This window comes from Octopus sinensis, linkage group LG3 (genome assembly GCF_006345805.1).
Source record: "Octopus sinensis linkage group LG3, ASM634580v1, whole genome shotgun sequence".
Lineage (NCBI taxonomy): Eukaryota > Metazoa > Mollusca > Cephalopoda > Octopoda > Octopodidae > Octopus > Octopus sinensis.
The window spans coordinates 36,329,399-36,354,686 of record NC_042999.1 but is presented as its reverse complement, the minus strand read 5'-3'; the positions used below and the strand labels follow the sequence as shown (position 1 = coordinate 36,354,686).

The 25,288-nt window shown below is 39.1% G+C and overlaps 1 protein-coding gene across 1 annotated transcript in view; it reads right to left on the bottom strand.

Annotated features, from left to right (window-relative positions):
• LOC115209226 (aspartate--tRNA ligase, cytoplasmic) overlaps positions 1 to 25,288 on the bottom strand; it is a 51,497-nt gene that overhangs the window by 14,665 nt on the left and 11,544 nt on the right. Inside the window, exons 2-8 of the mRNA XM_029777497.2 lie at positions 24,008 to 24,128; positions 12,580 to 12,748; positions 11,692 to 11,794; positions 9,179 to 9,281; positions 6,061 to 6,132; positions 3,645 to 3,813; positions 590 to 724 (exon numbers count right to left, since the gene is read on the bottom strand). Of these exons, the coding sequence (XP_029633357.1) occupies positions 590 to 724; positions 3,645 to 3,813; positions 6,061 to 6,132; positions 9,179 to 9,281; positions 11,692 to 11,794; positions 12,580 to 12,748; positions 24,008 to 24,128 (872 nt within the window). The remainder of the gene's footprint in view (positions 1 to 589; positions 725 to 3,644; positions 3,814 to 6,060; positions 6,133 to 9,178; positions 9,282 to 11,691; positions 11,795 to 12,579; positions 12,749 to 24,007; positions 24,129 to 25,288) is intronic.

Below are 25,288 nucleotides of genomic sequence, written 5' to 3'. Positions count from 1 at the left end.
TACTTATGCCATGTCAGATTATTTACAGTTTGTAATGAAGTGGAATCTTTACAGAAACATCCATTACTCTTCCTTACTTGTGTGACAAGAGTTATGGATTCATAAATTAACAAAGTAAAGTTATTTAACATCAGCTCCCAAATTCTCCCATCAAATTATTCTGAGATTTGTTGTTTTTAGACAAAGAAGAGACTAATACAGTAAATTTGTATTTGCTATTGTCTTCACATTTCAATAAGTGTAATAAATAAAAAAAAAACACACACACACACACAAGGAATTCACAAGATAATAGACATTTTGGTTTTCATTTGCAGAATGATAAAAGAAAACAAAATGTTTGTTATTTATCCCTTTAGTGTTCAAACCGGCCATATCAGGCCAAAATAGCCTTACTGTTTTATGCTCAAACCAGCCAGCTCTGAACTCTCACACCTACCCTACAAAGTCATTCTAAAAATAAACAGGGACATCATCAAAATGTCAGAGTTACAAGATGCTGTACAATTAATTTAAAACAATGTAATTAAACAGGCTTTACATTTAACAGATTAATCTGAATGCTAAAGGGTTATGCAATGAAACTTACCTGATCCAACTGTAAATACTTTGTCAAAATCAGAGCAGATAGCCATTTGCTTGTAGAGCTGTGGTGATTGAGCAAGATAAGCCGATGTCTTGAAATAAGTCACTTCAAATACATTGGCACCACCTTCAGATGCAGCTATAGAGAATTGTGAAATAAACGAAAATGTAACAATAACAGTTGCAACAACGATTCCTTGTTAAGGCAGAAGACATAACTTGCAGTAGGTGAAGTGGGTATAGTCATTTAGATTGAATCCATTATACCACCGGTACTTGTTTTACTGATCCCATAAAGGGACGAAAGGCTTAAGTTTGATTAGAACATAAGAGAGGACATCTAAATATTACAAAGGTTTTAGTTGGATGCTTTATCAATTCTGGTGATTTCTTATATAATACATCCATTAGTAGAATAAGACAGCGATAAACTGGCACAGAGAATACAGAGAGCAGATAAATATAGCATCAATATCAATCTAGTAGAATGTAGATATCTGTGAACTTTCTCCAGGTAAGCAGGTAAGGAAAGTAAAGAGCAGAGCCATTACATTGTCAAAATGAAACAAGACAATTAATACATGTATATTAATGTGGTTATACAAATTAATTCATAATTAGACCATGAAAAATGGTTAGAAAGAGCAAAATAATACCAATAATCATAGGAGGATGTCTATGATCAGACAGAACTTGTGTAAAACAGAAAAAGCCTGAGAAGTGGTACAAACAAAAGTTCAGGGATTAATAAGATCAATAAAGTATGGTTACATGGTCTGGAAGCTCACTTTTAAACCTTGTAGATTGGGGTTCAATCCTACTGTGCAGCATCATGGGCAACTACCTTTTATTGTAGCCACATACTGATCAATACCTTGTGAGTGAATTTGGTAGATGAAAACTACAAAACTCAGAGTATGTGTGTGTGTGCATTGTGTATTATGTGTGCATATGTCGTGGCCGTGCCAGCCTCGCCTAGCCTCCATGCCGGTGGCATGTAAAAAACACCATCCGAGCGTGGCCATTCGCCAGCCTCATCTGGCACCTGTGTCGGTGGCACAAAAAAAAAACACCATCCGAGCGTGGCCGTTCGCCAGCCTTGTCTGGCACCTGTGTCGGTGGCACATAAAAAGCACCCACTACACTCACGGAGTGGTTGGCGTTAGGAAGGGCATCCAGCTGTAGAACACTGCCAGATCTGACTGGCCTGGTGCAGCCTTCGGGCTTCCCAGACCCCAGTTGAACCGTCCAACCCATGCTAGCATGGAAAGCGGACGTTAAACGATGATTAAACGATGATGTGTTTTGGCAAATGCTAAGTTTCTGAGCTATGCATGAAAAAGTTACAAATATGGTACAAATGGTGAACTTTGTTGACATTCCCTTGTGAACAAGTTATCTAGCCGATGATTTGTTGAGTTCTGCTCTTTTAACTATTTTGTTACCTTAATCCTCTCAGCATGCACTGACTTTGTTTCAATTAATTTGGAAAATAGTGAAGAATTTAGTAAAATAACTTTGTCGTTATTAAAATAATAATATAATAATGAAATTATTGTATACAGTGCTCAGGTGCACCACAACTTGTCTAAAGTGCGTATAAAGCATGTGCCTTAATGTACAAATGTCTGGAAAGTGAACAGTGTATGAGTCAGATATATGCTTGCGTGTGTATGGAGGGGAGAAAATCAGGTGTAGTGTTGGCGAATCTCAGAAAGCATGGAAGTTTTGAAGGATGCAGTGCTCCAACAACTAACAACTGATGCCGGCAGTTTGTTCCATGCTTCAGCAACTCTTAGCGTGAAAAAATGTTTCTGAAAGTCATGGGAGCTGTGCTGTTTTCTGACTTTGTAAACATGTCCACGGGTGTTAGACAGATGGAGTTTGAAAAGGTGCTCAGAGTTATTGTTTGTAAGATGGTTAATAATTTTATGGGTGGCTGCCAAGTCAGCTGCCAGACGTCAGAGTTTCAATGTATCCATGCCCAGGGAAGTAATGCGTTCAGCTGAATGTTTAGAATATAATTTACATGAAATTTTGATGGAAAGTTTTAATTTAGATTATTTTAAAACAGAATTTGTAACATAGAAGCATCAGCAGTTTCAGGTGGGTTGGTATCAAAAGGGTTAAAGAGATGCAGAATAAAGAAATCCTTTACTTGAAGAATAGTTAAAGGTTAGCAGGAGGAAAGGCACCTGGGTGTGAAACAATGTTTCAATAGAATGTATTCACCTAACTCAAGCTGGCATGGAAAAACAGACATAAAATGAAAAAGCAAATGAACAAACAATGAAATGGTTTCAAACAGGAATTGAAACCAGGTTGTAGAATTAACACACCAGGAAATGATATACAATGCAACGCCAACATGTAAATAGGTCGTCTGAGAGACATTCGCCAAGAAAGTGGAGCAACACTATTTTCAAGCCCTGGGAGTGGTGGTGGTGGTAGATTGTCTCAAAATTCAAGAGGGCTGTCTTTTTTTCTGGGAAGGGCTCAGCAGATAAGCCCATCCTTGACTCACCAAGTCCCATACCAATGTTGCAACTGAAATACATACCCTTTCTTATAGGTCTTGTACATAGACTTTTCACACACACATATATATATTCTAGTGTGTATCTTATAACAGCTGTTGTTTATTTAACACCAGGTCAGCTCTGATCCTAAAGACACATGATGAAATATTTCAACCATGACCATCTCATCAGTATTTTTTATCAAATATCATATATCTAGAACTACAATATCCAATGTATTTTTACGTTTTTTCTCAGATGGTAGGATGTGATTTGAAGATTTGGCTACTGCTTCTAGCAAATCAAGTGACCACAAGGAAGTTACCTCTTTGGAGAGAAGGTCAAATGATGAGATTCATAAATCCATTTACAGAGAAGACATCATATTTTTTCTGTTTTACTCCAGAAGAAGCTTAACAACTGCTCTGCAGTTTTTGACATTAAAATTTCCATAGATACAAATGGCAAGAGAATGAAATGTGCAAAACCTAAGGATGAAAACAATAAATAAGCAAATAAAAAGAAGAAAATATTTTGTACCAGAAATGATCTTTGGAGTGTGTATTTCTACAAATCCATTCTTTGTTAAGAAGTCACGAAAGAGAGCACAGAGGCCAGCTTGTAATTTAAAGATGGCTTGACTTGTGCATGTCCTCAAATCTATTACCCGGTTATCTAGTCTTGTATCCTGGTTTACTTTGGCAAATTCCTATCAATAAAAAAAAGTTGGACATAATAAAATAATATAAAACAAAGACTGTGCTATATAGGCTGACATAGATGTTGAAGATAGAGCAGCATAAGACATCATTATTTAATGTGACTGGTATTTATATATTAGTTTGTTAATGATAACTGCAAATAGTTGTTAGCTCTCACCAAGTGCAAATATATTTGATACTCCACATATCTGTGGTGGTGAGACACATTTTATCATGTGAGCTGACAGGAGAAAGTTACCCTATTGACAGGCAAGTTTAAAGTCATCAACAAACCTCATGTAGTTGAAAGCTAATATAATTGTAATTCATAATTAATTAATCTTACCTTTAACCCTTTCATTACCAACCCGGCAAAAACCGGCTTTGGCTCTGAGTACAAATGTCTTGTTTTCATAAGTTTTGAATTAAAATCTTCCACCAAACCGTAGTCACAATTTATGTTCCTAACACTAGCTTAATGATAACCAAGTTATTTTACTAAATCCTTTGTTATAGTTAAAGTAATTGAAAGAAACACAGAGCATCTCAAAATATATACAGTAACAAAAGGGTTAAGGAAGAAACATTTCAATATTTACAACTACACCTTGCTTCAATTAGTTTAACCTCTTAGCATTTAAACTGACCATATCTGGCCAAAATATTCTATCTGTTTCACATTCAAACCAGCCAGTTCCAGCCTCTCACATCTACTCTACAATGTCACTCTAAATATAAGCAATCCCATTATAGAAATCTTGAAGCTGTGAGATAATTCATGAATTATTCTAAATAATGTAAATAAACAAGCATTATGTGTGCATATGTCGTGACCGTGCCAGCCTCGCCTGGCCTTCGTGCCGGTGGCATGTAAAAAACACCATCCGAGCGTGGCCGTTCGCCAGCCTCGTCTGGCACCTGTGTCGGTGGCACAAAAAAAAACACCATCCGAGCGTGGCCGTTCGCCAGCCTTGTCTGGCACCTGTGTCGGTGGCACATAAAAAGCACCCACTACACTCACAGAGTGGTTGGCGTTAGGAAGGGCATCCAGCTGTAGAAACATTCAGAGTAATCTGAATGCCAAAGGGTCCATGTCTTGACAATGCTCACCATGTGTCTTATTCCTGAATGTATTCATTGTATCACAGTTTATTCCTATTAAGAATCTTTATTTTTAAGTTAAAGCTAATATCATTCTTATCCACTGGTCCACACAGTCTTAGTTAGAAAATAAAGGTTCCAATTTCTTTTCTAATAAGCTTGTAGTTGTTGTCATCACAACCATTGCTGTTGCCATCACCACCATTTTTATATCTGTTCATTCCATATTGATATGGGTTCGACAAATTTTATTGAGACAGTATTCTACAGCATGAAGCTTTTCCTGTCACCAACACTTGTTTGTTTTCCAACTAAGCTATTTCTATTCTACTTGTTTTAACATTTCAAAACCAATGAAACTCTAGTTCAGAATGTATTGTTTATAAGGGAGGTAAACCTAACATCACCGTCACTTATGTCAAATGTGAAGATATGTAGTAATAAACATTTGTACACATACACATATATGAGAGGCTTCTATGTTGTTTCTGTCAATCGATTTCACTCATAAGGCATTAGTCAGCTTGAGGCCATACTAGAAGACACTTGCCCAATGTGCTATGCAGTGGGATGGAGTAAAAAAAATAATTATCATCACTTTATGTCTACTTTTCAATGGTATGACTTGGACATTTTTTCTGAGATGGTATTTTATGGTGAGATGCCCTTTTTGTCATCACTCCTATCAGTCACCTCTTATGACACAGGGATATAGTGAACTTGTTCTAAAACCAGGACATACATGACAGATGCTTACTTGAGGACAAAATGCAAAATATAAAGCAGAATGGAACTAATCCATCTGTTCCACACTAAAAATACATTCAGCCATCTCTAAAGAGCTTTTCTTTATTTTTATCTAAAAAAATGACACCTGCGTTTTTTATGCTAGAAATACAAACCCTGTGCTCTCTACTCCTCTAATAAGACAAACATCTTTTACAAATTATCAAATTATTTCCTCTTAACAAGTAAGTTCTATAAATTTCATGAGTTTGTCTTCAAAAGCAAACAAAAAAAAATTATGTTCTGCCTTTTCTTCAAATAAATTCTGCATTTGCTACTCTAAAAATGCATCCTTTCAATTCCTCCAAGTAAACTGTCATCTAAATAAACTTTTGTATTACAACAAGAATCATCTGGTTATTACTTACGTCTGTTTCGGGACGAGCAGCATCTTCAACCAACACTGGTAGTTGTGGTGCAGCTGAACTAACAACCCAAATCTGTATGAGATTATGCAAAATAAGGCAATCCAATTACAAAATTAGTTTATAAACAAGGAGAGCATAAAAAATTTGTAAATAAAAATATAGGAACTGATAAGATAAATAAAATGAAATAAAACATAATTGGAAAAATATAAGAAATATATGTATAAATAAACAATTGCAGCATGGAAGGTGTTTCTAAGCTATTTAAGAAACACACAAAAGCCATTCGATTCACTTCAACATTTAAGTTTAATTTGTCAAAATATTTTCGTCGCTAAAATCCGCGACCTGTTCACTGACAAAAATCCGTGCAGCACGGATTTTTGTCAGTGAACAGGTCGCGGATTTTAGCGACGAAAATATTTTGACAAATTAAACTTAAATGTTGAAGTGAATCGAATGGCTTTTGTGTGTTTCTTAAATAGCTTAGAAACACCTTCCACGCTGCAATTGTTTTCGTTTCAGCACACGCTCTCAGATCAAATCACTTGCTATGCGAGTACATCTCTGTAATGTATAAATAAATAAATAATATAGACTTAGGCACAATAAGAACCGTGATGTTTAGAAGTCCATTTTAGAACTATGTGGTTCCAATTTCAGTCTCACTGAAAGACATTTTGGTTAAATATTTTCCATGGTAGTTTTGAGTTGACTAATGACTTCTGGAAGTAAGAAACTATGGAAAAGCTGTCAGTTATCTGTATAGTTGATCTTTCATTTTACATTCACGTTTTTTCAGGCAAGTATGGGTTAGATGAATATATTATTGAGGTATTGTTTTATAGTTGGATGCTTTTGTTGTTGCTAAACTCTCTCTCTTTTGCAAGCAAGGGATATCTTACTGCATATTTCCCACAGAGAGAGAGCAGGAAATTTGTTGACAGAGGAACTGACAGCACCACCACCACCACCACTACCACCACCACCACCACCACCACTTGCAGCAACTTTCAAACTTTCATAAAGCCCAAATGTAAAAGAACACACACACACACATATGATGGGCTTCTTTTAGTTTCCATTTGCCAAATTCACACCTGAGCATCAGGTCAGCCTGGGACTACAGGTGCCTTGTAATGGAAGTGAAACAAAACCATGTGGATAGGAAGTGAACTTCTTAACACAACAATGCCTTTATACATATAAGAAATGAAGACAAATGGACAATGACAGTTCAAAACATGCTACAAATGTTTCAAAAGCATGTAAATTTTTGGGGGAATTAGTATATTAAAGAAATCAAAATTGCCAGATATTTCTTTCGGCATTTTGGAACCATCAGAAGAAAGAAATCAAATGTAAAAAAATTCAATCTCACGAATACTTTTAGGAGGACAACACCAATCACTGACGGTTTTGGCTTATGTAATACACTGATTGTAACTTGCCATGTGACTGAAAGATTTGTAGCATGTACTGAATTGTCATTCTTCGTTTATATTTCTTCACTGCATAGCATATAGTTTAATGTTGCTACAGGGATTGGAGTAGCAAAATACCTGATATCATTAAATATTTACAATTATGTTAGTAGTAGTAGGAGCACTCCGTCGGTTGCGACGACGAGGGTCCCAGCTGATACGATCAACGGAACAGCCTGCTCGTGAAATTAACGTGCAAGTGACTGAGCAATCCACAGACACGCGTACCCCTAACGTAGTTCTCAGGGAGATTCAGCGTGACAAGGCCGGCCCTTTGAAATACAGGTACAACTCACTTTTGCCAGCTGAGGGGACTGGAGCAACGTGAAATAAAGTGTCTTGCTCAAGGACACAATGCATCGCCGGGAATCGAACTCACGACCTTACAATTGTGAGCCGAATGCCCTAACCACTAAGCCATGTGCCTTCACTGTGCAATTATGTTAATTAATCTTGTGAATGGATAATAGGAAAATTTATTCATTAGTATTCTTAGCCAATTACATGCTGGAGGCTTCCAAGCTAATGCCGACAATCAGTAAGATCCGAACCAAATGATTGTGTGTGTGTGTGATGAAATGGTTGAGTTACCATTTTGACAATGAAAGGAAACAGTTCAACACACAAACACATGCACTTAAGCAAAAGACTGAAATATGTGCTGGGGTTGAAATGATAGGCTAAAAATAAAATGAAAGTGATGCCCCAGTATCACCACAGTTCAATGAGTGTGACCAGCAAAAAATAAATACAAATAAAAAAAAACAATATGGGTACAGAAATGTCTTTGTGGTTAAGAAGTTAACTTCACAACCATATAGCTCAAGGTCTTGTTCCACAGCAAAGTAACTTTGGATATCTTCCACTGCAGTTTTAACTTAATTGCTTTACGAGAACAGAGAGAAGTTCAGAGAAGGGAGGTAGTTCTCGTTACAGGGACATAACTCAGGATATTCAATAAGTAAAGAACGAGTAACCGTTTATGCACTAAGGTTGACGTAATTGACTAAAACCGTTGAAGGTGTTGCCAAGCAACATGCTTGAGTTTATCATACACACACACACATATATATATATATATAACTGGAACAAAGGTTCCAGCTGATCTGATCAACAGAAGAGCCCGCTCATGAAATTAATGAGTAAGTGGCTGATCACTCCACAAACAAGTACTCTTAATGTGGTTCTCAATGAGTTTTAGTAAGACATAGAATGTAAGAAGGTTGGCTCCTTTGAATTACATGTACAACTAATTTTTGCCAGCTGAGTGGATTGGAGTAACATGAAATAAAGTGTCTTGTTCAAGGACACAACATGATGCCAGGAATTCAATTCCCAATCTTACAATCGTGTGCCATATACCCTAACTACTAAGCCATGTACCTTCACTATACACACACACAGACAAAGCAGATAAATACATAGATAAAGAAATAACTTCAGTGATATTGTCATAGCAGGGCAAGTCAAGAGATGTCTATAAGATACAACTCTGTAATTCAATATTCTCCACTTCCTCTTTGAAATTGGACTTCTGCTTATAAAAAGAAAAGCATCACATTATGAAGAAGCCTTTATTGATTTCTCAGTAAAGCTAATAACAAAGAATCTGAGGAATAAATTTCAAAACAAACCTGGATGGTATGAAGTTCTACATCTTGTTGGGAGCATGATTCAATTTTACTAGGGACAGTCCGGACATATGCTTCAATGTCGATAATAGATTCCTTATTTATGCTGATGTTAGAAGAAAGAAAAAAAAAAAAAACAGGTAATTTATCACACTATTTAAAACCAAAATATGAAATTATTGAAATGATATCATTTAAATTCAGTTTCGGTTTGAAAATATTCTTTAATAACAAAACTGTCAATCAATAAGAAATCACAATGTTTGTAATCTTGTTCACAGAGAAAATATATTGATCATAGTACAGGGGTATGGTTTTATGAACAAACTGGTGTGAAATATTAGAAAGTACTCACTAATAAAACTGAGCATAAAAATTAAATGATATGACAGGTGCAGGTGGTGATGGTGTTAGTTGATCTTCCAACTGATTCAAGGTAACTACATTTCTATTCATCATCATTTAATGTCTGTTCTCCATGCTGGCATAGGTTGGACAGTTTAACAGAAACTGATCAGGCTCCCCATCTGTCTTGGCATGGTTTATACAGTTGGATGCCCTTCCTAATGCCAACCACTTTACAGACTGTACCGGGTGCTTTTACACAGCACTGGCACAGGTGTGTTGATGTGGCAGCAGCACCTGTAAGCCAGCAAGGTTAGGATTGCTCAGCTGAAGAAGGGATGCAGAGGACATGCCAGTATGCAGGGGCAACTACGATTTAACCCTTCTGATACCAAATTACCGGAGATCATCCCTGGTTCTTTGATGATAATTTATGTTTCAACACCAGATTAAACAATGAAGTTATTTTACTAAATTCTTTATTATTTTCAAAATTAGCTGAAACAAAAGCAACGCATTTCCACAGAAATCATCATCATCATCATCATCATTTAGCGTCCGTTTTCCATGCTAGCATGCGTTGGACGGTTCTACTGGGGTCTGTGAAGCCAGAAGGCTTCATCAGGCCCAGTCAAATCTGGCAGTGTTTCTACGGCTGGATGCCCTTCCTAACGCCAACCACTCCGTGAGTGTAGTGGGTGCTTTTTACGTGCCACCCGCACTGGTGCCAGACAGAGCTGGCAAACGGCCACGAACGGATGGTGCTTTTTATGTGCCACCGGCACGAGGGCCAGGCGAGGCTGGCAACGGACACGAAACGGGGCAGTGCTGGCACTGGTAACACATCTGCAATTTCCATTGATCGATTTCCATTGATATAGTAACAAAAGGGTTAATACTCTATTAATTCCACCAATCCACCAGCTTTGATTTGTACTTTTTATTATCAACCCTAAAAGGATGAAAAGACAAAAAAACTGACCTTGACAAGATCTGAACTCAGAGTGCAGAGACAAAACAAATACTATGTGGCATTCTGTCCCACACTCCAATGACTATCAATTCACCACCTAATTATGGTTAGAATGCAATGCTGTGCACTCTGTAGCCACAATATACTCATTCCATTTACATTAGACATACACATCAGTTAATCCTTTTAATGCCTAACTACTTCCTCAATTTATTTCTGTTCAAAGTTTTAAGTAAATTAATGCTATCCATCTGATGCACTTCACTCATTCTTCTTCAATGTTTGTAGATGCACTGTATTCCTCCTACTATTTCCAAGTGCACAATAATCAATCCTACAAATTTTATAGACATTTTTTTCTTGAGATATTAATATAGTTTTTAAAATATGAAATATTAGAAACTTTTGAGTTAATATTATGAAGGTTTTGTCAATTTCAGTAAACTTTAAGATCTAGATTTTCTTGAGAAATATGTTGTTAATTTAGAGTAATATTTTATATAGTAAGCTTCACAAAGTTCTTTTGATTATTAACCAGTAAAAATAATTTAAAAACACAGAGGTTATCATGTTCTCTTCTATGCCGTTGAGAGTATGGCAACCTCACTAGTGATGGTGCAATGATAAAAGACACACAGTGCAGTGTGTAAAGGAGTTAGTTTTTATGAAGAACATTCATCATAGAAACCACACTAAAATTGATGCATTTAAGTGAGATATAATCTTTTGAGTCATCTAGGAGAGCAGTAACTAAATAAATAAGGACTGTCCAACCTTTGCCAGCATGGAAAATATAAATTGATGATGCTGATGATGAACTTCCAATAAAAAAGTAAAAGTGTAGCAGTCCAAAATGAGCTGCTGCTGCTAATACAATAATTGTTTATACTGTTAACATAGTGGAGATGTATAACACTGGTTTCAAATTTTGGCACAAGGCCAGCAATTTTGGGGAAGGGGATAAGTCAATTACACTGACACCAGTGTACAACAGGTACTTATTTTATTGACCCTGAAAAGGTGAAAGCCAAAATCAACCTTGGTGGAATTTGAACTCAGAATGTAAAGACAGATGAAATGTTGTTAAGCATTTTGCATGGTATGCTAACAGTTCTGCCAGCTCACTGCCTTTGGAGATGTATAATGTTGAAGAATGTTTCAGCTCAAAAGAGAGAAATATTGTGAAACCAAAACCAACCTTGCAGCAAACTTCACCATTTGTTTGCTAGTCTCTTTTCCAACAGCTATAAGACCTTGCACAGTCCAGTAACGCTGCCGCAACACAAAAAAGCATTGTTTACCTGGAAGACATCCAAAAGGAAGGAATTCAGCAAACATGGCAATACTTGGATACTCGACATTGAAATTAGAATGAAAATTTTTAAATTGGGAAAAATGTTCATATAAAATCAAAGTGGCAACATGTCATTGTCAAAGGAATGGACCAGATAACAAATAACAGATGTCAAAAGGCAGAGATCAGACACTGAAGATACAAAGAGCAACTTGCACTTCCTCATCCCCTGCTAACCCTTCCCTGTGATAAAAGTCCTCAGCTCTTCTATACTGCTCTTGGCCTGAACAGCTACCAGCAACCTTCACATCCATCAGGATGAAGAAGCTCAATCATATGTTACAGATTTACTTGGGTACAAGTTAATGCTGATGAATCATTTCTAACATAGGCATAAGGTAAGAAATTTGGGTGAGTTGGGGGAGAGGTTAGCTGATTATATTGGCCTCAATACTTGACTGGTATTTTATTTTATTGACCAGAGGGTTGAAAGGTGAAGTTGATTTCAGCAGGATTCAAATTCAGATGACAAAATGTCCTTCTGATGAATGAGATGTGTTCTACATGCTCAAAACTTTAAGTTAGGTGAAACTAAGTCAAACTATTATTAATAAAAAAGTAAACACACGTTTTCAGTCTCCAGTGAAAAAAATCTCTGAAAGCACGGAAAAGTAGATGTTAAAATTGTTTTCTCTTCAGAGCAAGTGATATAATCTGCAAATTAAAAATGTTGATAACAGAGTCAGCATTGTTATTTTAACTCCATTAGTTGAAAAGTAAAGGAAAGCTTACCTTTGCTACGGCTTGTCTGTAACCTGGCCCTAATCCACACCTTTGTGTCTGCAATCTGAGGTGTAAGGTCTTTCACATCAATTATTTTGCGGTTGATTTTTTCAGACGATTGAATGAGAGGAAGGTTGCCATAGAAGTCTTTGGAAAAATCTTCTTCATTATCAACCGGCTTGAGAAACAAATAAAAAAGAAATTACATAATTCTGAGAATATATTATCATTGTTCATTGCAGGGAAGTCTATTCTTTATACAATTATTCTAAAAATTAAAATTCGACATCTGTCTCAAAAATAGATAAAAAATATATACTGGCATTGAGGCATATCTTTAAGAGGCAAGGAGACATTACGCAACTTAATTTATTTGTCGAAAATTTTGAAAATATAAGTAAATGACTTCAGCTTGAGCAATAACAAAATATAAAAGGAAAATGAACAAAACAAAAAGAAACAAAGCAACTTAAATATCTGAAATTGTTTATAAATGACTGCAGTTTTTTTTACCCGTAATTATCTAAACATGCATAACTAAGATCAGATAATGATATAATTAGTAAATAGCTCTGAGTTCATCAATATTTACATAAACATTATGATAAATGGTTCTCACTGACAATTTCAGGAAATTCATTGTATCAGGTATCTTTGTCTGCTATTGTATAGAAAAGACTTGATATGAAATTCTTATTTGCAAATGTTAATTATGTTGTTCCAGAAAGATCTTCAGCATTGGTGATGGTAATGATGATGATGATGATAATAAATGCTCTAATGCAATACCAGGCAGTGGCTAGCATGGCTTCTGATCTTAACTGATTGGAAGTGTTATTACGTACATGTTTTGGAATAGTGTAAAAGATGGCCTAGAGCAAATATTCTTCTCAATACTGTAGATTTACTTGTCAGTTGCTTGACCATAACCAGTTGAGCATGTCCCTTAATGCTTGACTATATGTGCATCTCTGATCACAGGTAGAAGTAGTGGGGGAGCATCATAGCTATCTCTGCGAGCCTGTAATGACATGATTAAGATCTGGTCATCAAATCTAAGTAGAGACTTCAAACTTGAAATCTTCAAAGCCACAGTCGAACCAATTCTACTATATGGCTCAGAAACCTGGACGTTGTCAAAGAAGCTTGAGAGGCGGTTGGATGGAACCTACACTCGCCTCCTTATGAGAGCTCAAAATTTATCATGGAAGTGTCATCCAACCAAAATGCAAATATATGGAAAACTACCACCTGTGTCATCTCTTGTGAATGGTAGGAGAGTCCAGTTTGCTGGACATTGTTGTAGAGCTGAAAACGAGGCAATTTCTACTCTTCTCCTCTGGAAGCCATCTACTCGCAATACCAGAGGGCGCACACTTTCCTACCCTGATGTAATCTCCAGGGATACAGGCATCCAGCAACAGGACCTCCGTAATGCTATGATGGACCGTGAAGTCTGGCGTAGCATGGTAAATTCCATTGTCTCGACCACGGTCGAACAATGATGTTGATGATGTCTGAGAGGGATTCTTTGGGGTTTGAATAATTCACCCCTGGAAAGATGGGTGTTTTCTTCATCATCCTTAAAAAACTCTTATTCAGGGACCTTTTGAGTGGGATGGACTACTCATCCAGAAGAAAATTCTAACCAAACCCCACCTGCAAGGTCATGTGCTGTTTATCTTCATATGGGATCACCATGTTATGATGCATGTGCTTGGTGTACCTTTGTGAGATGGGTGTATTGGGCTTCATATATTTGTACCTCAGCATCACTTTGATGGCATGTGCTGCTCTCATTCACTTAATAATAATAATAATAATAATATAATAATAATAATAATAAAATAAAGGTTTCAAATTTTGGCACAAGACCAGCAGTTTTGGGGAAGTGGGTAAGTTGATTACATCAACAAGGGTTCAACTGAATAATAATAATGATAATAATCCTTTCTACTAAAGGCACAAGGCCTGAAATTTGGTGGGGGGGGGACTAGTCAATTACATCAACCCCAGTATTTCACTGGTACTTAATTTATTAATGCTGAAAAGCTGAAAGGCAAAGTCGACCGTGGCGGAATTTGAACTCATAACGTAGTGATGGGCGAAATATAATACCACTAAGCATTTCATCCAGCATGCTAACGATTCTGCCAGCTTGCTGCCTTAATAAGAGTGATAATAATGATTTCAAATTTTGCCACACAGGCAACAATTTGGGGGGAGGGAATGAGTTGATTATACCAACTCAGTGTTCAACTGGCACTTATTTTATCAACTCTGAAAGAATGAAAGGCAAAGTTGACCTTGGTTGAATTTGAACTCAGAATGTAGTGATGGGCAAAATACCACAAAGCATTTCATCCATCTTACTGCCTTAATAATAATAATAATAATAATATAATAATAATAAAATAAAGGTTTCAAATTTTGGCACAAGACCAGCAGTTTTGGGGAAGTGGGTAAGTTGATTACATCAACAAGGGTTCAACTGAATAATAATAATGATAATAATCCTTTCTACTAAAGGCACAAGGCCTGAAATTTGGTGGGGGGGGGACTAGTCAATTACATCAACCCCAGTATTTCACTGGTACTTAATTTATTAATGCTGAAAAGCTGAAAGGCAAAGTCGACCGTGGCGGAATTTGAACTCATAACGTAGTGATGGGCGAAATATAATACCACTAAGCATTTCATCCAGCATGCTAACGATTCTGCCAGCTTGCTGCCTTAATAAGAGTGATAATAATGATTTCAAATTTTGCCACACAGGCAACAATTTGGGGGGAGGGAATGAGTTGATTATACCAACTCAGTGTTCAACTGGCACTTATTTTATCAACTCTGAAAGAATGAAAGGCAAAGTTGACCTTGGTTGAATTTGAACTCAGAATGTAGTGATGGGCAAAATACCACAAAGCATTTCATCCATCTTACTGCCTTAATAATAATAATAATAATAATAATAATAATAATCCTTTCTGCTGGAAGTATAGTTTGGGGGAAGGGATTAAGTCAATTACATGAACCCCAGTGCGTAACTGGTACTTATTTAATCAACCCTGAAAGCAGCAGAATTTGAACTCTGAATGTAGCAGCAGACGAAATACAGCTTGCTAATCATTTCACCCAACATGCTAACGATTCTGCCAGCTTGCCACCTTAGTATAATGATAATAATAATAATAATTATCATTATTATTATTATTATTGTAATCCATTCTGACACCTCAGCACATTAAGCAATCAATTGACTCAACTCATTTCTCTTGGGCAACAGATACTGATCTATCATCATCATCATCATTTAACATCTATATTCCATGCTGGCATGGGATGGCCTGTTTGACAGGATCTGATAGGTCAGAGAACTATATCAAGTGCCAATTACTATTTTGGCATGGTTTCTACAGCTGGATGTTCTTCCTAATGCCAACCACTTTACAGAATGTACTGACACTTTACATGTCACTGGGACTAGTGAGGTTGCCATGTGGCTTGCAAGACAAGATTCCTTACTTGGAGATGGGTAGAGTATTGAGAGAGGTGGCTTATGCCAAGTGCCGAGAGGCAGTTGTATAACAGAAGGATAAAAACAGAGGTCTTGCTGTAGAAGAGACACATGGCTACTCTACTTTTCTATGCTTGCATGAGCCAAAGACAGATTTTGTATGGCAGGATGCCCTTCATGTTATCAACCCTCACTTATTTCCAAGTAGGTTAATATTTCCTTATAGCCAGACAAGTTTTCATGGAAAACTGGAACTGAATGACTGCTTGTATGATAGTGACATGCATTTTCAACTATGATGCAATGTCATAGTTTATATTTATAATATATTAAAGGGGGTGACCCCATAAAGTTAGTGTCTGCTCAGTGATCAGGATGAAAGCACATGGTGCAGTGGTTTAGGTGTTGCGCTCATGATTGTTATGCTGTTCAGCAGCTTTCTGTTTATTTTTTAAAAATATTTTATACTGACACACCTGAAGCATTACCATCTATCTCTGCCTAGCCCATCTTTGCTGTTAAGGCTGCACTCTATATTCAAATTTCAACCTAGAAGGAAATATCATTGTTAATGTAGAATCTACTCACTGTGTCATTCACTTCTGATATTCAGGCTCAAAATTTCTCTATCTGAAATTCATATACTAATTCCACCATACACTAATTCCTCCAATCACTTTTCCTCTGGCATGGAAGAAAATCATCTATCTTGTTTCACTCTTTCTGAGGTTATCACTCTTGGAAACTTTGATGCACACAACACATTTTCGGTCTTATATTATCTCCACACTGACTGGAACTGATGCAGGATCATTTTCTAACCAGAATTATTGGCAATAGCCAGATTCTCACCTATCTACATCATCATCATCATCATCGTCGTTTAACGTCCGTTCTCCATGCTAGCATGGGTTGGACGGTTCGACCGGGGTTCTGGGAAGCCAGAAGGCTGCACCAGGCTCCAGTCTAATTTGGCAATGTTTCTACAGCTGGAAGCCCTTCCTAACGCCAACCACTCCGTGAGTGTAGTGGGTGCTTTTTACGTGCCACCTGCACAGGTGCCAGGCGGGGCTGGCAACGGCCACGGTCAGATTGGTGTTTTTAATGTGCCACCGGCACGGAAGCCAGACGGGCGGTGCTGGCATCGGCCACGAGTTGGATAGTGCTTTTTACGTACCAGTGCTTTTTACGTACCACCAGACCAGGGATCCTGGCTGGTTCAATTCGATTTCGATTTCGCTTGCCCCACATGTCTTCACAAGCAAAGGGGGTTGGCAAGGGTGCCTGTCGTACGGTCGCATTGGAGTATTTTACGTGCCACGGCCACGAGTCGGATAGTGCTTTTTACGTAACACAGACCAGGGATCCTGGCTGGTTCAATTCGATTTCGATTTCGCTTGCCCCAACATGTCTTCACAAGCAAAGGAGGTTGGCATGGGTGCCTGTCGTCGGTCGCATTGGAGTATTTTACGTGCCACGGCCATGAGTCGGATAGTGCTTTTTACGTACCACCAGGCCAGGGATCCTGGCTGGTTCAATTCGGTTTCGATTTCGATTTCGCTTGCCCCAACATGTCTTCGCAAGCATGGGGGTTGGCATGGGTGTCTCGTCGTCGGATGAGGTTCTATATCGACTTCGCTTGCCTCAGCGGTCTTTGTGTCCAAGGGAGGGAAGGCATTCATAAGTGGGCTGGGCTCACTTGTCCTGCCTGGTCTTCTCACGCACAGAATACTTTCCAAGGTCTCGGTCTCTGGTCATTTCCTCAGTGAGGCCTAAAGTTCGAAGGTCGTGCTTCACCACCTCGTCCCAGGTTTTCCTGGGTCTACCTCTCCCACGGGTTCCCTCAACTGCTAGGGATTGGCACTTTCGCACACACCTATCTTCATCCATTCTCGCCACATGACCATACCAGCGCAATCGTCTCTCTTGCACACCACAACTGATGCTTCTTAGGTACAACATTTCTCTCAAGGTGCAAACGCTCTGGCGAGTATGTACACTGACATTACACATCCATCGGAGCATACTGGCTTCATTCCTCACGAGCTTACGCATGTCCTCAGCAGTCACGGCCCATGTTTCGCTGCCATGTAGCATGGCTGTTCGTACACACGCATCATACAGTCTGCCTTTTACTCTGAGCGAGAGGCCTTTAGTCACCAGCAGAGGTAAGAGCTCCCTAAACTTTGCCCAGGCTATTCTTATTCTAGCAGTTACACTTTCAGCACACCCCCCCCACTACTGACTTGGTCACCTAGATAACGGAAGCTATCAACTACTTCTAGTTTTTTCCCCTGGAAAGTGACGGAAGTTGTTTTCTGCAGATTTTCGGAGGTTAATGCTCCCGAGCATCTGCCACATACAAAAACTATCTTCCCAGTTAGCCTACCTTTGACATTGCTGCACCTCTTATGTGTCCATAGCTTACACACTGGGTACATCTTATAGAGTTTCTACCTACACCTTTTCTACAGATCGAGCAGGGCCATCTTCCTGAAGATATTTGTGGATTGTCTACCTTTCTACTTATTAACTTTGGTTTTAGCTAGGTTGACTCTAAGGCCCCTTGATTTTAAACCCTCCTTCCACACCTGGAACTTCTCCTCCAGTTCTGATAGTGACTCAGCAATAAGAGCAAGGTCGTCAGCGTAGAGGAGCTCCCAGGGACAGCCTGTCTTGAATTCCTCCGTAATTGCCTGGAGTACTATGATAAATAGGAGGGGGCTGAGTACTGAACCCTGGTGGACCCCAACCTCTACTTTGAATTCTTCTGTGTACATGTTGCCAACCCTAACCTTACTTACGGCATCTCTGTACATGGCTTGCACAGTCCTCACCAGCCATTCATCTATCCCTAGTTTCCTCATTGACCACCAGATAAGGGATCGGGGGACCCTATCAAAAGCTTTCTCCATGTCAACGAAAGCCAGGTACAGGGGCTTATCTTTGGCTAGGTATTTCTCCTGCAGCTGCCTCTTACCAGGAATATAGCATCAGTGGTGCTTTTCCCTGGCACGAACCCAAACTGCATCTCATCTAAACTAACTCTCTCTCTAATTAGTTGGGCTATGACCCTCTCCGTAACCTTCATTACTTGATCCAACAGCTTGATACCTCTGTAATTATTTGTATCTAGGGCATCACCTTTACCTTTGTAGCAGTTGACTAGTATGCTGCTGCACCAGTCATTGGGTATGACTCCTTCGTGTATCACCTGGTTGACTATACGGGTGACTAGGTATAGCCGACACTGCCAGATATTTTGAGCATCTCTGCAGTAATTCCTGATGGGCCTGGGGCTTTCCCTGTCTTCATGCTTCTAATTGCCTTAGCTACCACGGAACTATCAACTCGGATAGCTGGTCCCTCTGTAGGGTCAACATGCGGCAGACTCTCTTTATCCCATTCATTTTCCTCATTCAGTAACCTTTCATAGTGGCGTCTCCAAGCTTCTCTCTTTGCATCCTCATTTAGCGCAAGTGAACCATCCTCCATGCGAACACATTTCTCTCCTACCACATCACGATTCTCTCTCACACACTGTCTTGCAACACGAAATACCTCAAGTCTTTCATCCTCTCGGCGCAGGACATTGGCAAATTTTCTCTTATCTGCTTCCCCTCTGGCTAGATAGACCTGTCTCCTAGCTTCCCTTCTGGCAGTCTGATACCCTTCCCTGCTACCACCGTTCTTCCAGGCCTTCCAAGCCTGTTTCTTTTGTCTAATAGCCCTGTCAACAATATTGTTCCACCACCACGTTATTTTGGGTCTTAAGGGGACTTTGCACCAGCCACTGAATTTCCCAATACTATGCACCTATATAAATTCTATGTAAACACATACACCACCTTTCAGAAAGAAGTGAGAATAATAGGGAGAGTAAAGAGGATAAAGTGTAGAGATGGCTCAGCAATAGATGGCAAACCCTCAGGAAGTTATAGAAAAATTTAGAAAGGAAGCTGATGTTAAAAACATATAATCCACATCAACACCAGATGCACTTTCATGAATGATGCTGTAAAATTACTGTTTCTAAAACATTTTTCTGTTCTTAATCTTGATAGTATTCATCATCATCATCAGCCTCCTCCTCATCATTTAATGTCCATTTTCCATGCTGGCATGGGTTAGATGGTTTGACTGGAACTGGCAAGCCAGAAAGCTGCACCAAGTTCCAGTCTGATTTGATTTGGTTTTTACAGCTGGATGTCCTTCCTAACACCAACCACCCCAAAAGTGTAATGGGTGTTTTTTACGCACCACCAGAATGGGTGCCATATGCATGACACTGGCAACAGCCACACTATGATTTCACAGGTGCCATTTATATGACACAGGCAACAGCCACAACTACAGTATCGTTTGGCTTGACGAGTTTTCTCAAGCACCGCATATTGCCAAAGGTCTTGGTTACTTGTCATCACCGACGTGAAGCCCAGCATTCAAAGATCATGCTTCATCACCTTGCTTCCATGGAGCTCAACATTCAAAGACCAGCAATGGCCATAACTACAATTTTGCTTGGCTAGATGGATCTTCTCAAGCACAGCATATTACCAAAGGTCTCAGTCACTTATCATTGCCTCTGTGAGGCCCAGCATTTGAAGATCATGCTTCACCACTTTGTTCCATGTCTTCCTGGGTCTACCTCTTCCACAGGTTCCCTCTACAGTTAGAGATTGACACTTCTTTGCACAGCTGTCCTTGTCCATATGCATCACAATGGATGAGGACAGCTGCGTATTAAGTCATCATCATCATTGTTTAACGTCCGCTTTCCATGCTAGCATGGGTTGCATGATTTGACTGAGGACTGGCGAGCCAGATGGCTGCACCAGGCCCCACTCTGATCTGGCAGAGTTTCTACAGCTGGATGCCCTTCTTAATGCCAACCACTCCATCAGTGTAGTGGGTGCATTCACGTGCCACCTGCACGAGGGCTAGTCAGGTGGTATTGGCAACGGCCATGCTCAAATGGTGTTTTTTACATGTCAAATAATTGCATTAAATTTTCAGATGTGCTTTTCCTTAGGATTTACTACCAATGTATGATTAAGGAATTTGTATTAAAATCATACAATTCTGACTTTGATCTCACTGAATGGCACTTTGGGTAAATGTTTTTTAACCATAACCTTGAGTTGATCCAAATTTTGTGAGAGAAATGGGGTGGAGACAAACTATCAAAACCAATTATATGGTCATACCTGATTAGCTGTGGTTTCTCCTCGCTCACCTCCTTCAGTTTCAGAGGGTTTGAAAAGGTAAGAATGTGGCCCTTCATTCTTTAAAAATGCCATTAAAAAAATTACGAAAATATTCAATGAAAGTTAAATTGTGAGACTACATACTGGAGGTTATATATTTCTCAAGTTGCTGCATAGTTGCATAATTATGACATTCACTTCACAACCTCATGGTTTTGAGTTCAGTCCAATGTGCAGCTCCTTGGGTGCTTCTACTATAAACGTGGGCTTTTCAAAGCCTTACAAGCAAATTTGGTAGACAGAAACTGAGAGAAGTCATCCATCCATATATGTTGGATCGTTAGCTCCTACACGCATTTTTTTCTCTCTTTGTTTCTTTTCTGTGTATCTTTCTGTTGAAGAGCGTAGGCTCGAAACGTAAAAGACTTGTTTTATTTCTATTCCTGAGCGCCATACTAATACAATTGTTTGTTTGTTCTCCACCTGCCTCCGTCTTTTGTTTATTTTTGTAAACCTGCATTCGTCTTTTGTTTATTTTCGTAAACCTCCCCATATATATATATATATATATATATATATATATATATATATATATATACACACATACACACACATTAATGTTAAACAATAAGAATGAGTGCTCAACACTGCATTAGTGGATAAATGTTCTTTATTTGTGGGTTAACCAGGCTACCAATAGTTTCATGTTAAGAGAGGGATGTATCTCTTAACAATTCTCAAGCCTCTTGCATGGGACATTGGTGCTTATCTCCATTTTGAAGAAAGTGTGTGTGTGTGTGTATATATATATATATATATATATATATATATCATCATCATCTTCATTTAACGTCCGCTTTCCATGCTAGCATGGGTTGGACGGTTCAACTGGGGTCTGGGGAGCCCGAAAGCTGCACCAGTCCAGTCAGATCTGGCAGTGTTTCTACAGCTGGATGCCCTTCCTAACGCCAACCACTCCGAGAGTGTAGTGGGTGATTTTATGTGCCACCGACGAGGCTGGCAAACGGCCACGCTCGGATGGTGTTTTTTATGTGCCACCGACACAGGTGCCAGACGAGGCTGGCAGACGGCCACACTCGGATGGTGTTTTTATGTGCCACCGACACAGGTGCCAGATGAGGCTGGCAAACGGCCACGATCGGATGGTGTTTGTTACGTGCCCACAGCACGGAGGCCAGTCGATGCGGTACTGGCTACGGCCACGTTCGAATGTTTTTCTTGTGTGCCACGTGCCACCGGCACTGGTACCACAAAGATACAAATTCCATTGATGTTCATCTATTTTGATTTGTTTTGATTTTCACTTGCCTCAACAGGCCTTCACAAGTGTCACAAGAAGGAAGGTATGCACAGGTAGACTGACTACGTCCCAGGTAGGGGCCACAGGTTATGGCCTGACTAGTCTTGCCGGGTCTTCGGATGGTGTTTTTATGTTCCACCGACACAGGTGCCAGATGAGGCTGGCGAACGGCCACGATCGGATGGTGTTTGTTACGTGCCCACAGCACGGAGGCCAGTCGGTGCGGTACTGGCTACGGCCACGTTCGGATGGTTTTCTTGTGTGCCACCGGCACTGGTACCACAAGGATACAATTCCATTAATGTTCATCTATTTTGATTTGTTTTGATTTGATTTGATTTGATTTGTTTTGATTTATATATATATATATATATATGATGATGATGATTAACGTCATCACTTAATGGCCATACTCAATGTCAGTATGTGCTGGATGGTTTGACAAGGATCTGATGAGTCCAAGGACAGCATTATGCTCCGGTGTCTGCTTTGATATGGTTTCTACAGCTGGAAGCCCTTCCTAATGTGAACCACTTTACAGTATGTACAGGGTGTATTTTCAAGCCACTAGCTCTAGTGAGGTCCCCATTCAGCTCATAAGACTACAAAACCTGCAGCAGAGAGTGTATGTTTACATGCATAAGAGTATTTATAGGGGTGGTGGTGGTGAGGGGGCAGGTGCTCATGCATATGTGCTTCCTCACATTTGCACTTTCCTGAAAGTCATTGACCTGCAAGCAGTGACATCCATTTCCCCTGTGAACAAATCTTTGCACCTTAGAAGATATGTAGAATGAGATTCCTTACTTGAGAAGCAGGTTAGGGTTAGCTGTAAAAAAAAGCCTCAGTACAATATTCATCTAATCCATGCTAGCATGGAAAAAACAGATGTAAAATGAACAAACAAAATATAATAATTACCTTCTTTAGAGCAATGGACTCGTTGAAGACAACTGAGAACTACATCTAAATCAGTGTTTCTCAACCATTCTTTATCTATGGAACCATTTGATTCCTATTTTACTCAGATGAACCCTCCTAGCCATTTGATGTTAAAAAAATCCTATTATATTTTGATAATTAAACATTGTTAGGAACTGAATAAGAATAATTACTGAAATTTTTTGTGTATTGTAGAATTGTAACCGATTTATTGCAGATAAATTTTAATAACAAAATCATATACTGACCCCTAAGGGCCATATGGACTCCAGTTGAGACCCACGGATCCAAGTGATTTATTCTAAAGTTTTATTTCTCAGGGATCAAATTCCAATAAGGTACAGTTTATTTCTTCATTCTCTAATAATCAGTGTACTTAGAAATTTAAAAAATGAAGGGAAGTGAATTATACTTAATTTAAGAGAGAGGTCGGTGGGAAGAACATTTACAAACCTGTTGATCTGCCTTCTTATTCTGCTCTTTATAAGCCGCTTTTTTTGCAGCCTTCTCAGCCTCTTTTTGTTGCTTCTTCAAAGCCTTTTTTGATGGTTCTGTTGATTCTTGTTGCTGACCTCTAAGATATAAATGAAATTGAAAAAAGAAAAAAAAAAAATTAGATGTAAGCAGTAAAATAACTAGGAAGTAAAATGTTTTTTAGGAGAGCAGAATTTACTGTGGTTGGGTAGGAAAAGGTAAATAATAATAATAATAATGATGATGATGATAATAATAATAATTCATTGTTTTATTAGCCACAAGGGCTCACATTAAAGGAAATGCAACAACATAAAAGACGAAAATGGGACGATACAATGGGTTTTCTGTGCGTAAACAATATGAATAACAATGAAAATTGAATAAATTAAAATTTTCAAAGGGGAGATGCTTTAAGGTCCTCGTGGAAAAACCCAGAAAAGCCACGGGTGCTTGATCAACAGGGCAAGAGCCCTTCTCCTTTAATTCCCTTTTTACAGGTGCATGCTCAGAATCGGTCCTTTCACACTGGCCATTCTTCCAACAAACTTGCTACGAGGCAACACTTCCTTTGGCCTCAACTTCCATGTCAAGTGAAACTTGAAAAAGTTGATGAGGGCTTGGCCAAGGAGGAAAGTGTCTGTCTTTAGCTCTTTCAAATGAGTTCACCATACTACCTCTTTCACTACATCCATTGGAGAAATAAAAATTGCCTGCCCCCTCCCAGCTAAAAGAGGCCAGTGAGGCAATCTTCACAATGGATAGCCAGATCTGTCCTACATGCAACAGCAAGTGTTTGACATAAAACCACAGGTCAGCAATACTCAGGCACTGGACTAGGGAGTGCAGAACGGTTTCATCATTGTGGGGACACCTAGGGCAGGAACGGCTGATGGCACTTCTATGCCTGTAAAGTTAATCTTGAATAGGCAGTGCCCCTCGGTAGCACTGCCAGGCAAAGGATCACTGGAGTTATCCATAGGCCCAAGCCTGAAAGTTCTCCGAAACAGACCAGTTAGCTGGTCTTCATCAATGCCCAGAGTTTCCCCGAGAACATTGTTGCACTTTCCCTCCACTAGTTCTTTATAGAATATTAGAGTGGAACTACCACTGACTGCATTAGCTGCCTGGCGGAGAGCTGTAAGTGATTGATGGCACTCGAGGTGCCAAGCACCCCTCCTTGGTACGCCTAATCCAAGTTTGCAGCTCAGTCAAAGAGACGAGCTATGAAAAAGTGTGCCTGACAAATGGTGACTACAC